We start from the raw sequence: 12524 nt of genomic DNA, 5'->3' as shown, positions 1-12524 counted from the left end.
CAGCAGTGTTGCTGTTTGTTTCATTAGTTCATTTCCTCCAAGTTGATTGTTTTGAAGAGTTCATGTTTCTGGTAGTTGTTCATAGCAGTTATTTACCTGACAGTTCAGTAACTTTATGTTTATTAATTTTTCCTCCAGTGCTCCTCCAGCAGTATTCTGGCCTAATGATTGTACACTTTATTTAAGGGGAGGATGGAGTTGGTGTCTCCTTTACTTTAAGACTGCTGCTTGTTGTTTTAATAATTTAATTGTTAAATTCTTAGTTTTAGAGAACAGGAAGGACAAACAGTTGAATGGTAACAGAAGCATTCTTTCTTTTTAATTTAAATAATTAGATCATAATTGGCACCAAAATAAAAGTATATTTAAAGTGATCTGATTGTCAAACCATTAGTTTTGTTTAACCTTGTTTTGTTTGAAGTATAACTTATCATATCCTTCATAGCCACTGAAGAAAGGGGAGAAAGAAAAGAAAAAAAGCAATTTGGAACTCTTCAAAGAAGAATTGAAACAGTAAGTTTTATAGTGTTGAGAATGGCTCTCATAGGTATTTTGAGCTGATTCTTATAGATGCAGGTGTGAAGAATGTAGTCTACCAGTTTGTTTTTACTAACTGGCTTACATAAAGCTGTTTTAGATACTTTGTGGGTTATACTTGACAGTAAATTAGCATTTTGTGGAGCATCTAGGTTACTTGCATTATATGGATTCAATTAAGTTGAATTTAACTAATGCCCGGAGTCCTGTTTGCAGTGGAAACAGTATAGTCAATGAGATAGGGGTGAGGAGTTGTCTATCTTAGCCAAGAAAGAACAAATTTAAGTGTTTTTCATGTTGAATTTCCTTTTCATCTTAAAAGTGGGCTTTGTATTTTTTTGCTTATATGATATATCAGAAATTTGCTCATGATTTGTAGCTGAGGGACACTTTTAGTCTTGGTTGTCAGTGTGTCACACAAATATTTTTTGAAGTTATTTGAAGGTGACATCTGGATGAGTTCTGTTATCAAATGTGAACAACCAAATTTTGGCTCATTATTAGTGATTATATATATTTTCAACAGAATTCAAGAAGAGCGCGACGAGAGACATAAAACAAAAGGCAGACTAAGTCGATTTGAACCTCCACAGTCAGATTCTGATGGTCAGCGTCGTTCTAGTAAGTGACATTTATTTTAATGTTTATATTTGCGGTGAACTATTCTAAAAACTAAGAATTGTTTTCTTTTTCTTCTTTTAAAGTGGACGCGCCTTCAAGAAGAAATCGATCATCTGGTGGTAATACAGTTTTTTGCTTTTTTAGTTTATAGAAATTGTCCAAACTTTGTATTTTGCAGATTATAATTTTTTTGTTCTTTGTCATAGTTCTTGATGATTATGCACCTGGCTCACATGATGTAGGCGATCCAAGCACTACTAATTTATACCTTGGAAACATTAATCCACAGGTAATACTAGAAAAGTAAGATGATTATTGGCTCATATATTGTATGCTTTTGTTGGAAAACTCTTTGTCAATCAGTGTTAAAAAAAATGAAGTCAAGAATGTGAAATAAGCAGATTTGGTGGAACTAGATAGGAACTAAAATTATCTTGTGAAATTGAGCCTTACTGATGTGGGCCAAATTTTCGTGCTGTAATTCTTGAGGACTTGTCTCCTCTTTTTTATAGCTGGACTGTACTCTGATTTTGAAATGTTTTCCTGGGTGCTGATTTTATTTATCAAATCAGGATATGACCAGTGGTGGACAGTATTCTTTTTAGACTGTCTCCTTCTGATATATAGCCTGCCTTCTTATGGATTTCCTTTTTTCATTTTTTGTCTCCATAATAGCAAAATAATTTCTGCTGCCTTTTATATTTTAATTCTTTCCCCTGCTATATTCTTAACTGAATGGAGTGGTTGGTTGTGCATAATATCTTAAAAAATAATACATGTTTTGGACCTCATTGCATATTTACCATTTTCCCGTTTTGTCTTTTCTTGATTACACTGGTAGCTGGGTGCTGGAAAAGGAAAAAGTAACCAGGTCTTTTATTTCTTTCATTGCCAACAAATATTTCCTCCTTGATTTAAGTATGATTATCATTGCTGCCTGAAAAATGTTGGTAAATGCGAAACAAATCATTGTTGTAAAACAAATCATTGCTGTAGCTTATTTTAGATGCAGGCTCTCAAAAGGAGGAAGAGTAAAGGTAAAGGTGTGTTTTTGATTTCTCCAGCCTCCCAGTGTCTTTACCTGGCCACCTATGTTAAAACAGAATGTGTCTGGTATGAAAAGATTTGTGAATGCCAATGAAGGCAGAATTTTTCCCTTGCAGAGGTCCTAGTACTTGGATGGAAAGTTGTAGCATTGATAGGTCTCTTCTTATCTTGCAAAATTACTTTGCTTTCCATTGTATAGAATTCTTTTTTCTTTCCTCTTTGCATACTAAAAATATCTTACGCCTTTTAATAGATGAATGAAGAAATGTTGTGCCAAGAATTTGGAAGATTTGGACCACTAGCCAGTGTGAAAATTATGTGGCCCAGAACTGATGAAGAAAGGGCAAGAGAGAGAAATTGTGGCTTTGTGGCCTTTATGAACAGAAGAGATGCTGAAAGAGCTTTAAAGAATTTAAATGGTAAGGAAGTCCATCTCTAGAATTCAGACATTGTTTTGGATTTGAAAAGTATCAAAACTCTAGGGGGAAAATGAACCAGAAGTGTAAAGGTTAAACATGGAAATTAATTCATATCACTAGAGATCTTCCGAGAGTTACCAGTGTGACTTTTCTTTTCTTTCTTTTAGGAAAGATGATTATGTCTTTTGAAATGAAGTTAGGTTGGGGTAAAGCTGTGCCTATTCCTCCACATCCAATATACATTCCGCCTTCCATGATGGAACATACGCTTCCCCCACCTCCATCAGGACTGCCTTTTAATGCACAGCCTAGAGAGCGGTTAAAAAACCCCAATGCTCCCATGTTACCACCACCTAAAAACAAGGAGGATTTTGAGAAGGTAATTTTAAAAATGTACATAGGGCCGCATCTAATTTGTAAATACTAAATCTGTGGTAGTATTTCTTTTCAACAATTTTATAGAAAATGTGTGTGTAATTCTGTTTGGCAACTGTTAAGGAAAAAGAAATAACTTAGATGTGTTCCCTGCCTTAGCCCATGGAAACCCTGTACTGGGATAATAGATCATATTTTTATTTGTGGCCACCATTCCTTTTTTGACCTCTTATTAAGTTTTTTTTGTTGTTTTGTTTCCTTTGTCCTCTGTTGTATCCAGGTTTGCTTAAGTGTAGTATCTAAATTTATTTTGAGAAAGTGATACTTTGTATTGGTTAAGTGACTTTTCAATTAGAAAGACTCTAGGAGTTAAATAGTTAAACTGTTTGGATGGCAACTAGCTAATAACTTCTCAAGATCTGAGGTATTAGAATATTTGAGAGCATATGTGGTTTTTAAAAAGTTTACTCTATTAAAAACAAAGGGTGAGTATTTTCTTTTTATTAAACATAAAACCAACTTAATTTCAAATTATAAGAATTTGTTGGTTCTATTATGAATTAATTACACTTAAAAATGACAGGGCTGGTTTTAAAGGCTTGGGAACAAAGTAGCAAACTGTATGGCTAGAGGCAAACAGTTAATTATTTCACAAATTAAAATCTTTATCTGATAATTCTCAGTGTAGTACCTATTTCAGTGCATTGATGTGCATTCTGGCAGGAATGTTCTGATTCTTTGCATTTGGTGAACGTTTATTGTTCACTGAACACATCCATTTGCATTTATGTAATTGCTTAGTGTATAATTACTTCAGATGCAGTGATTGCCTGCAAAACTTGTGATTAGTTGTGTAGTATTTTCAATGCATATGTATATTTTTGCTTGTTACTTGTTAACAATACTCACATATTCTATGTTTATTATCTGATGTGACTTCATATACAGACTCTGTCGCAAGCCATAGTCAAAGTGGTTATCCCAACAGAAAGGTACATGTTTTTCTTTATTATTACTGATCTAAATATAGACAATATCCCCTTCTGAATTTAAAAAAAAATAGTGTTGAGGAAAAGGTAGTATCTTGACTGAGCAATGGTTCCTTCCCAGTAATTTTTGGGGGGATATGTGAAGCTTAATCAACTTTAGTATACTTTGCAATTTTATGTCATTATCTTTTTTTGTTTTTATTGTTACCAGTGTAGGAAATTTTATAGCTTTAGCGGTTAGAATGTGTTTAATAGATGTAATCTGGAGTTGCTAGTCTAATAATACTAGACTACTGTGATGGGAAGATAGGTGTTTTAAATATATCTTAAATTTTAGATAATGTTACATTTTGACCTGATCTGTTATTTTTTCTTGGTACTGAATTGTCTGTGTTTAATGTACAACCTTAGTTTGAGTTTTCTTTACTGAAAGCGTAGCGTTATTTTTTTCCTAAATGATTTTAAAAAGGAATTTTTGTTATTTTTATGAACACTGGACATAACTAGAATTTTTTTTTAATAATAAAAGTTTCTGGAATTCTTTTATTTTCCTTTCTTCCTTTTTTTATTTTTCAACATAATGTTAAAGCCGAAGAATTCATGCTCTAGGTATGCTCTTGCTCAGTCAAGCTAAGCCTTTTCCCAAACACAGGAACACAACACTGGTTGAATAATAAATGAACACAAAAGAATACCAAATTCTCTTTGACATTGGCCTTGGTGAGCAACACCAGCTGAACTGTCTGCGGCAGCGGGGGACCAGGAAAACATCATGGGATGGATTGGGAAAGTATACAGTTTTTGACCAGACATTGGTACGATCAACTCCAGTAAATGTGGTTTTATTATAACTGAGAGACAATTTTTGTTTTTTTGTTGTTGTTGCCCAGAATAAGATAATTACCATTTTAAAATAAAATAATGCACTTATATCATCTTTTTGTACTACACTGTTTCATTCTGATAGAAAAGTCACCCTTTTAAAAATAAGCACATAATCCTTAAGAATAAGTGATTACAATTCTTTAAGAATCTTGAATTTAAGTTAGCAACAACTAATTGTCAGATTTTGATTTTAAATAATCATAAAGCATTTTAGAACTTCTTTTAAACTTTATGTTTTCTAAGAATAGATTTACCAGTTACAAGCCTGTTTAAAACTATAGTGGGTTTTTTTCCCCCACTGGTAAAGAACTCACAGGGAAGTGTATTTGCAGCACTCAAAAAGTATATATCCAGTATTAGTTTTACATGTGGCTCAGCTTATTTCTAAATAAGATTTTGAGTATACATTTTGCTGTAAAGTCTTGACTCACCATTACAATGAATCCTTTGTTTTAAACTTGCTAAACCATTTTTCATCTATCTTTAATATGCAAGTTGCTTTTGACTTAATTTATAGAAGTTTCTGGATGTGTAGTATTTGCCCATCTAGTCATTAGTTTCTATATATTTATGATACACAAAATTTCCCTTCAGTTTAATTTGACGCATACCAGTGGGAGCTTTGGGACTGAATCAGTACTTTACATTGCGTTATCTCCATTCCTTTAAAACACTCATTAGCCGTATGGATGCTGAGAATACATTCTCATTTGGATATCAAGAACTGCATATTTGCAGAGCAGTTAATAGCATTTGTGAAAGAAATAAATTTTAGATTTAAAATTAAGTGATGCTTTGGGGGTTTTAACAATATGAGGTTGAATTAATAGTTTTAATATATAGTCCCCCCTGTGTTAAACACTTATTAAACCTCCATGTGATTTTTTTGACCTCTTTTAAGAGGTCAAAAAAATTCATTTTTTTCATTATATAGAGATTTTAATGTCCACTTAAGTAGGTTTGTCTGAGAAAATAATTATAATTACTATGAGATAAATTATTTTATTGTTCATGTACTCTGAAGCAGGGCTTTACACAGCAAAAAATGTCTTATTCTATAGCTATATATTTAATTTATATTCTGGCAGTTATATGAACTTTTAATTTGAGCTGGGAATGCTAAAGGTGTAATTTAGTATGTGCCTTGTACCAAGAGCCAATATCCTTTTGCTTTTCCCAATTGTTATTTGCCACCTTTATATGGTGGCAACTAATAAAATGAGAAATCAGAAGTAGCTATAATAAACTGAATTATTTTTGCCTGGCATTGTAATCAATGTCTAAAATTGTGTTTGGAGTCTCATAAAGTATCAGATTTTTAAAATAAAGACTTTCTATAAACCCGGTCAACAAAACGACAACTAAAAAATTACGTATATTTATTTTTGCTTAAATATGGGGAAGTAATTGTTATGAAAAATGGGAAGGGAATATCATCATGTCCCGTATTCTGAAATATTTTGGAAAGAGGACTCCATTTGTTTAAGGCTTTGGCAATATAATTGCTTTATTGATTCATAACACACAGAATTATGCATGTTATAAACTATGTGAACTAGTTTGAAGTGTGTGATACAAAGGGATGTTGCCTCATTAAAGGTCAGATTCAATAAAAACTCCATCTGCTATATGTGTACCAGAAAAGCACAGGATTTGGATGGATTTTTTTCCTTTAAATCAGGCCTTAAACTTGTTAAATAGTTTTGCATTTTTACAAACTATAGTGATGTCTATAACATTTCCATATCACCAGAAAAGTGCTTGGCTTAGAAATGTTTTCTTTTAAAACTGAGATAGTGTGTAAGTTTTTAGATGGTTATGATAACATATAAGCTCTGAGTTACTGTTTTTATATATTTGCAGCTTTCCAGTTAGTTGTGATTTATAATTTAATGTTTTACATTTGAAAAATAAAGTTAAGTGGCATTTAGAAATTGAAATTTTTATTGCTATGAAGCTGTGTTGTGGTCTCCCACCCCCGCCTTCCCTTCCCTCCCACTCCCTTATCCCCATTACCCCACTCCCTCTTAATGGACAAGGTATATTAACATATGCTCCAGGTTACTTTCTTGGTATAAATTCTGTATTAGTCAGCAGGACAATCTTTTTCTGCACAATTATAGTAATTTAGGTCAAGTGTAGTTTTATATAGTGGTAGGTCTGAATCCATTTTCTTTAACTGTGTTGTTGTTGTAGGAATTTGCTCGCCCTGATACATCGAATGATAGAGTTTGTTGTACGTGAAGGGCCAATGTTTGAAGCTATGATTATGAACAGAGAGATCAACAATCCTATGTTCAGGTGTGCATTTTTATTTAATTGTGGTAAAATTTGCATGTAATATACCCATATAATTTACTCTTTTTACACGTATAGTTCAGTGGCAGGCTTTGATACCTGAAACTCTACCCCTTAAACAGTAACTCTCCATTCCTTTGGTCCCTCAGCCTCTGGCAACCATGTTTCTACTTTGTATCTCTTTGAATACTATAGGTACTTCATCTGAGTGGGGTCATACCTTGTTTGTACTTTTGAAACTGACTTAATTTCACTCAGCATATGTCTTCAGGGTTCATCTTTGGATAACATACACACACACACCCACCACATTCTGTTTATCCTCAGATGTGCATTTTAAAATACTTCAAAAATATTCCAAGAATAAAGTCCTGAAAGTATGAGGTTATTTTTGTAATGGGGTGAGAGGGTAGTTTTAACACATTATTGACCAGGGTTGTATTATGGCCACAGGTGTTAGTTAGCATTGTTTTTAGCATTCTCTCAGAGGAAAATACTTTTCATTTTGTTTTTCACTGAAAGAGTCATAAGCAAGATACGGTAGAATAAATGAGGTTTATAGAAAACTACTTATCTTCTGGATAATTATGGTATCTAACACATTCATTCAGAGTTAAATCATTTAAAAACTGCTTCTTTTGAAATTACATCTTGGGAAGACTTCTCCATTGCCAGACACAGTCTCTGACATATGAGTGTTCAATAAAACTGATTGTAAGAGTCAGCATGATGCATATATTCCTTCTGAAGTGTTAATGTCAGTCAAAAGACAGTTTGGAGTGAGGGTGAGGATTTCTTTTCAGGAATCTTTGCTTTTGATTTTATTTAGAACTAAATAGGCGAATAAAATTTCTCATTTGTTTTTATTTAGTTGAAGACAGTTCTGCATTTAAAAAAAGTGATGTTTAATTTTTTGTTTGTTTTTGTTTTAGATTCTTATTTGAAAACCAGACGCCAGCCCATGTTTACTATAGGTGGAAGCTTTATTCTATTCTCCAGGCATGTATATAATCAGTTACTTTGTTAATTTTTGAGTCTGAGGTGTTGGACCTTTCTAATAGCATTCTTGACACTTATTAGGGAGATTCTCCAACTAAGTGGCGGACGGAAGATTTTCGTATGTTCAAAAATGGATCTTTTTGGAGGCCACCACCATTAAATCCATATCTTCATGGGATGTCAGAAGAACAGGAAACAGAAGCTTTTGTAGAGGAGCCAAGTAAAAAGGGAGCACTTAAGGAAGAGTAAGATTTTTTTTTCCTTGTTTTATTTTCAGAAAAGATGATTTAATGGTCACTTTAATTAATGGAGTAGGATGTGTTAACCTTAAAATAAAATGGTCTTTAAATTTGTGACTGTTTTAAATAGTTACATGTCTTAACATATGCATTTTCATTTTAAACATCTTGGCAAGTATAAATGTGTGTCCTACTGAACTTGACCTCTTCTTACTGATAAAAATTAATGATGATCTCTTAAGTGATGGCACTTTAGCAGTGGAATACTTTATATTCATACAGAAGTTACCTCAGGGCCCTTAGAATTCTTGCTTCTCTGAGTGCAGCATAAAGAGGAAAAATTATTGTATGACTTAGTGAAGTGAGATGGATGACTACGCAAAAAGCTGCTCTAAGAAGTGCAGTGTGAGGCCACCGTGGAAACATGTTATTATTAGTGTTTAGCACTGTTACAGTGCAGTTAGCTTGGTTTAAGAAGCAGAAACAAATTTAACTATTGAAATGTTCAGAGGAAATTCTGTATCCCTGATTTGGGGGAAAAAGGCCAAAATGATATTTAGCTTGTATGCTTCATTGTATTAGCCTATAAATCTTAAAGCTACTAATAGTTACACTGGTGCATTGTTTGTAAGAGCATTGATAATAGATAACTATAGTATTTGAGAGTATATTTGGTTCTAAAGGTGTATGTTCATCATTACTTTTGCCTGGGGATCTGCATATACTTAAGCCCATAGATAGGCTACATCTGGATGCCTCCTATTTTGTAAATGAGGTTTTATTTGAACACAACCATATCCGTTCTTGTGCTTGTCGTCTGTGGTTCCTTTGGTGTTAGAGCAGCAGAGTTGGGTGACTGTATGGCCTTCAAAGCCTCAGTGCTCTGATCCTTTACAGGAAAAGTTTGTTAACCCTTGCTTTAGCCTGTCCTAATCCTACGCAGATGTGCTAAAGTAACAGACTTCAAAGGAAAGTGAAGAACATGAAGATTCTTTTTCAATGTAATAGGGTAATAGAACTGTGCTGTTCTCAAGGACTCTTGAAAAAAATGACTAATTTTAATTTACTTAATTTGTAAACTGTAAGTCACTGAAGTAATTTATTTGTTCCTAGAGAAGTGTTCTTCCCCATATAAGTTCTTAAAAAAATTAACATATTAACATATTTGGAGTATGTAACGCAAATCAGACTTAACACAATTTAGCCTTCAGAATTTTATCTGAGTGGGTTGTAAAGAAATTAGTTTGTGACCAGAAACTGTAATGGCATTTAAAATTTGTCTGTAAATACTTACAAGTTTAAAAAAAATTGTATTCAGACAGAGAGACAAATTAGAAGAAATTCTGCGGGGGCTAACTCCCAGGAAAAATGATATTGGAGATGCAATGGTTTTCTGTCTTAATAATGCTGAAGCTGCTGAAGAAATAGTGGATTGCATTACTGAATCTTTGTCCATCTTAAAGACACCCCTTCCCAAAAAGGTATGGGAATGATTTTTCTTTATGGAACATTTAATTAAGAGAAAGAGAGGTAATAGTTGACTTCTGCTTTGATTGAAATTGATTTCATTTTTGAATCAAGAACTTGACTGAAGAAATCTTTCCCATGTAGTTTTGTTTTCCTTCTGCCTGGGAAATGTAGGTTAGTTGACACAAATTATCAACAGGTTGAAATGTAAATGAATTACAACTTTTATTCCTGCCAAAGTCATGGTTGTGGTGATACTGAATTTCTTAAAACTCTTCTAATTAGTTGTAATTAAATTATAGCTAAACATTGGCCGTATGCTGTTGATTCAAAAAATTCAATGTGGAGTTTTTGTTAGCTACATTATTTGCTGTTGGTTTTCAGTTTTAATCCATTTTATGCTATCTTTTGATATTCTAGATTGCCAGATTATATTTGGTTTCTGATGTTTTATACAACTCTTCAGCCAAAGTTGCCAATGCTTCCTATTATAGAAAATTGTAAGTATAGTGATGTAAGGTGATATGCCCAAAATAAAATATTTAAGGGTAAGGAGCTCAGAAAAGAGTATAATATAACTCTTGCTCAGTTCCCGACATTTCCTTTTTGGTGTTTATTTTATGAATTAGGGAAGCTTTTCTTTAAGACCTGGCTTTGAAGGGAAATTTGGAGATAGCAGCCCTAATCTTAGCTCTGCTATTCCTTTTTCTGCCTTGGACAAGTCGCTTAACTTTTCTGTTCCTAGTTTATGGAACAAAGAGGTTGGACTAGATGGCCCAAAGTAACCTAGATGTAAAATTCCTTGTTAATCAAGGGAACTAGTTCTTAAGACTCTTTGGGGGCTTTTGCAGAAGAAAAATTCAGAATAATAGGAGTTAAAGTAACATATTATTTGAATTTCAGTTTTGAAACAAAGTTGTGTCAGATATTTTCAGACCTCAATGCTACCTATCGTACAATTCAAGGCCATTTACAGTCTGAAAACTTTAAGGTACGTTTATTGTTTGGTATTGTTGCCCTAGTGTTTTAAATGGGACATGGGGGCTGGGAAGCACATTGGAGAGCTAAGAGGATGTAAGACAACTGTAAGACATAACTTGGATGTTTCAGAAATTATTGGTTTAAAATTTACCATTTTACCTTCAGTATCAGAAAAATTCTGAAATTTTAAAATAATGTGTAGCGTTTTGGGTGTCTGGTTTATTTTTAAACATTTTAGTAAAATATTAGTCTTTTCACAAAAAACATTCAGAAGATCACTTGTTTTGTAGTAGTATATATAATTTGGCTGGATTAGCAATATACATTTTAGTTATTCATGTCTAGAAAGTATACTCAGTTATTTATTTTATACACTCTGAAGGTGTAGACCAATGTTAAGAAAAGCCAAACAAAATACCTTACTTATAGTTAAAAAAAAAGATATACTTCCATGGGCAGAACACTCATTAAGGAAAGTTTTAGCTTGGGAAGATTCCCAGTGACCCCACCATTTAGGGGATTCAAACAAACAACTTCTATTAAAATTTTTTTATCTTAAATTTTGACTGTAAGACAGATTATAAAAAAGTTTAAGGATGGGACAGAGAGAGGTATTAATCTGACTCAGGAAGTATTTCATCAGACCATAAAGGAATTCGGATCAGAACTTGGCTACACTTGTATCCAGCTTTCATTAGTTTCTAGGCTAGTGTTTCCCAGAATGTGTACCATTCTGGGAGGGAACTTGACCGTAGGTGACCAAGAGCAAACAGTTACTGTTTTTTTTTATTATATTTATTCTTAGTGTCTTTCCTCTTTTAATTGAGAGGTAACATTGATTTTAAAAGACAATTGTAATGATAAAAAAAATTGTAATGATAAATAGTTATTTTCCTTAAATTTTAAAAAGAATATTGCTTTAAAGGAAAATTGTGATGGAAATTCAGCAAATTGTGATGGTCATTATCATGAGATGACGTTTGATACATATTGTCCTGAATAATAATTCATTGTCTTTTTCCTGTTAGCAACGGGTAATGACCTGCTTTAGAGCATGGGAAGATTGGGCAATTTATCCAGAACCATTTTTGATCAAACTACAAAATATTTTCTTAGGACTTGTAAATATTATTGAAGAAAAGGAAGCAGAGGTAGGTATTCACTGTATTTGTCTGATTATCTTAAAATTTATTTCTGGGTATGCTGTGGAGAAAGAGATATGAGTAACATTTCTTTGTGGAAAGTAGGTACTGTTTACCACAAAATAGTGGATTTTTGTTGTTGGAATTGTTGGAGCCCAGGAGTTGAAATTATGTATAACAGGAATTCTCTGTTTTATATCCCTATGTAAAAATTGATGACTGGTGTTTCATTTGATGACATGAAAAGATTTATTGTATATTAGTAGAAGGAAAAAAAAGCAAATAATAGAGCAATATATGCAGCACAATTTCATTTTGTTAAACTGAAGATACCTATGTAAGTAAATAATGTACCTGAAAAGATGTATACCACAGTGGTAGCAGATACTGTTCATCACCGTTCTGGTTTGTTTGTTTTTTTTAAGCCTCCTCAGTAGTTCTTGAATCCTTCATCTTCATTTTCACCATCCTAATCCATCTATTGTATTTTCGCTTTCACTTCTATAAGATATTCCTGATTTGCTT

The 12524-nt window shown here is 32.9% G+C and overlaps 1 protein-coding gene across 23 annotated transcripts in view; it reads left to right on the top strand.

The window, feature by feature from the left end:
* Positions 1 to 12524, top strand: part of U2SURP (U2 snRNP associated SURP domain containing) — a 48608-nt gene that overhangs the window by 19301 nt on the left and 16783 nt on the right. For 4 of the 23 annotated variants that reach the window (XM_081569503.1, XM_081569496.1, XM_081569500.1 and 1 more), the window contains exons 7-20: positions 446 to 513; positions 1064 to 1158; positions 1242 to 1274; positions 1365 to 1447; positions 2459 to 2624; positions 2792 to 3003; positions 3948 to 3991; positions 7070 to 7174; positions 8104 to 8170; positions 8252 to 8415; positions 9728 to 9890; positions 10297 to 10376; positions 10780 to 10867; positions 11886 to 12008. In XM_081569503.1, coding sequence (XP_081425629.1) covers positions 446 to 513; positions 1064 to 1158; positions 1242 to 1274; positions 1365 to 1447; positions 2459 to 2624; positions 2792 to 3003; positions 3948 to 3991; positions 7070 to 7174; positions 8104 to 8170; positions 8252 to 8415; positions 9728 to 9890; positions 10297 to 10376; positions 10780 to 10867; positions 11886 to 12008 — 1491 coding nt within the window. Of the gene's footprint in view, positions 1 to 445; positions 514 to 1063; positions 1193 to 1241; positions 1278 to 1364; positions 1448 to 2458; positions 2625 to 2791; positions 3004 to 3947; positions 3992 to 7069; positions 7175 to 8103; positions 8175 to 8251; positions 8416 to 9727; positions 9891 to 10296; positions 10377 to 10779; positions 10868 to 11885; positions 12009 to 12524 lie in introns of all 23 variants that reach the window. The other 19 variants (XM_081569502.1, XM_081569494.1, XM_081569498.1 and 16 more) reach the window with 9 other exon arrangements.

This window comes from Giraffa tippelskirchi, chromosome 2, assembly GCF_054371585.1.
Source record: "Giraffa tippelskirchi isolate mGirTip1 chromosome 2, T2T-mGirTip1v1.2.pri, whole genome shotgun sequence".
Classification (NCBI taxonomy): domain Eukaryota; kingdom Metazoa; phylum Chordata; class Mammalia; order Artiodactyla; family Giraffidae; genus Giraffa; species Giraffa tippelskirchi.
Note: the sequence above shows the minus strand (reverse complement) of the source record. Positions and strands in the feature narration are given on the sequence as shown.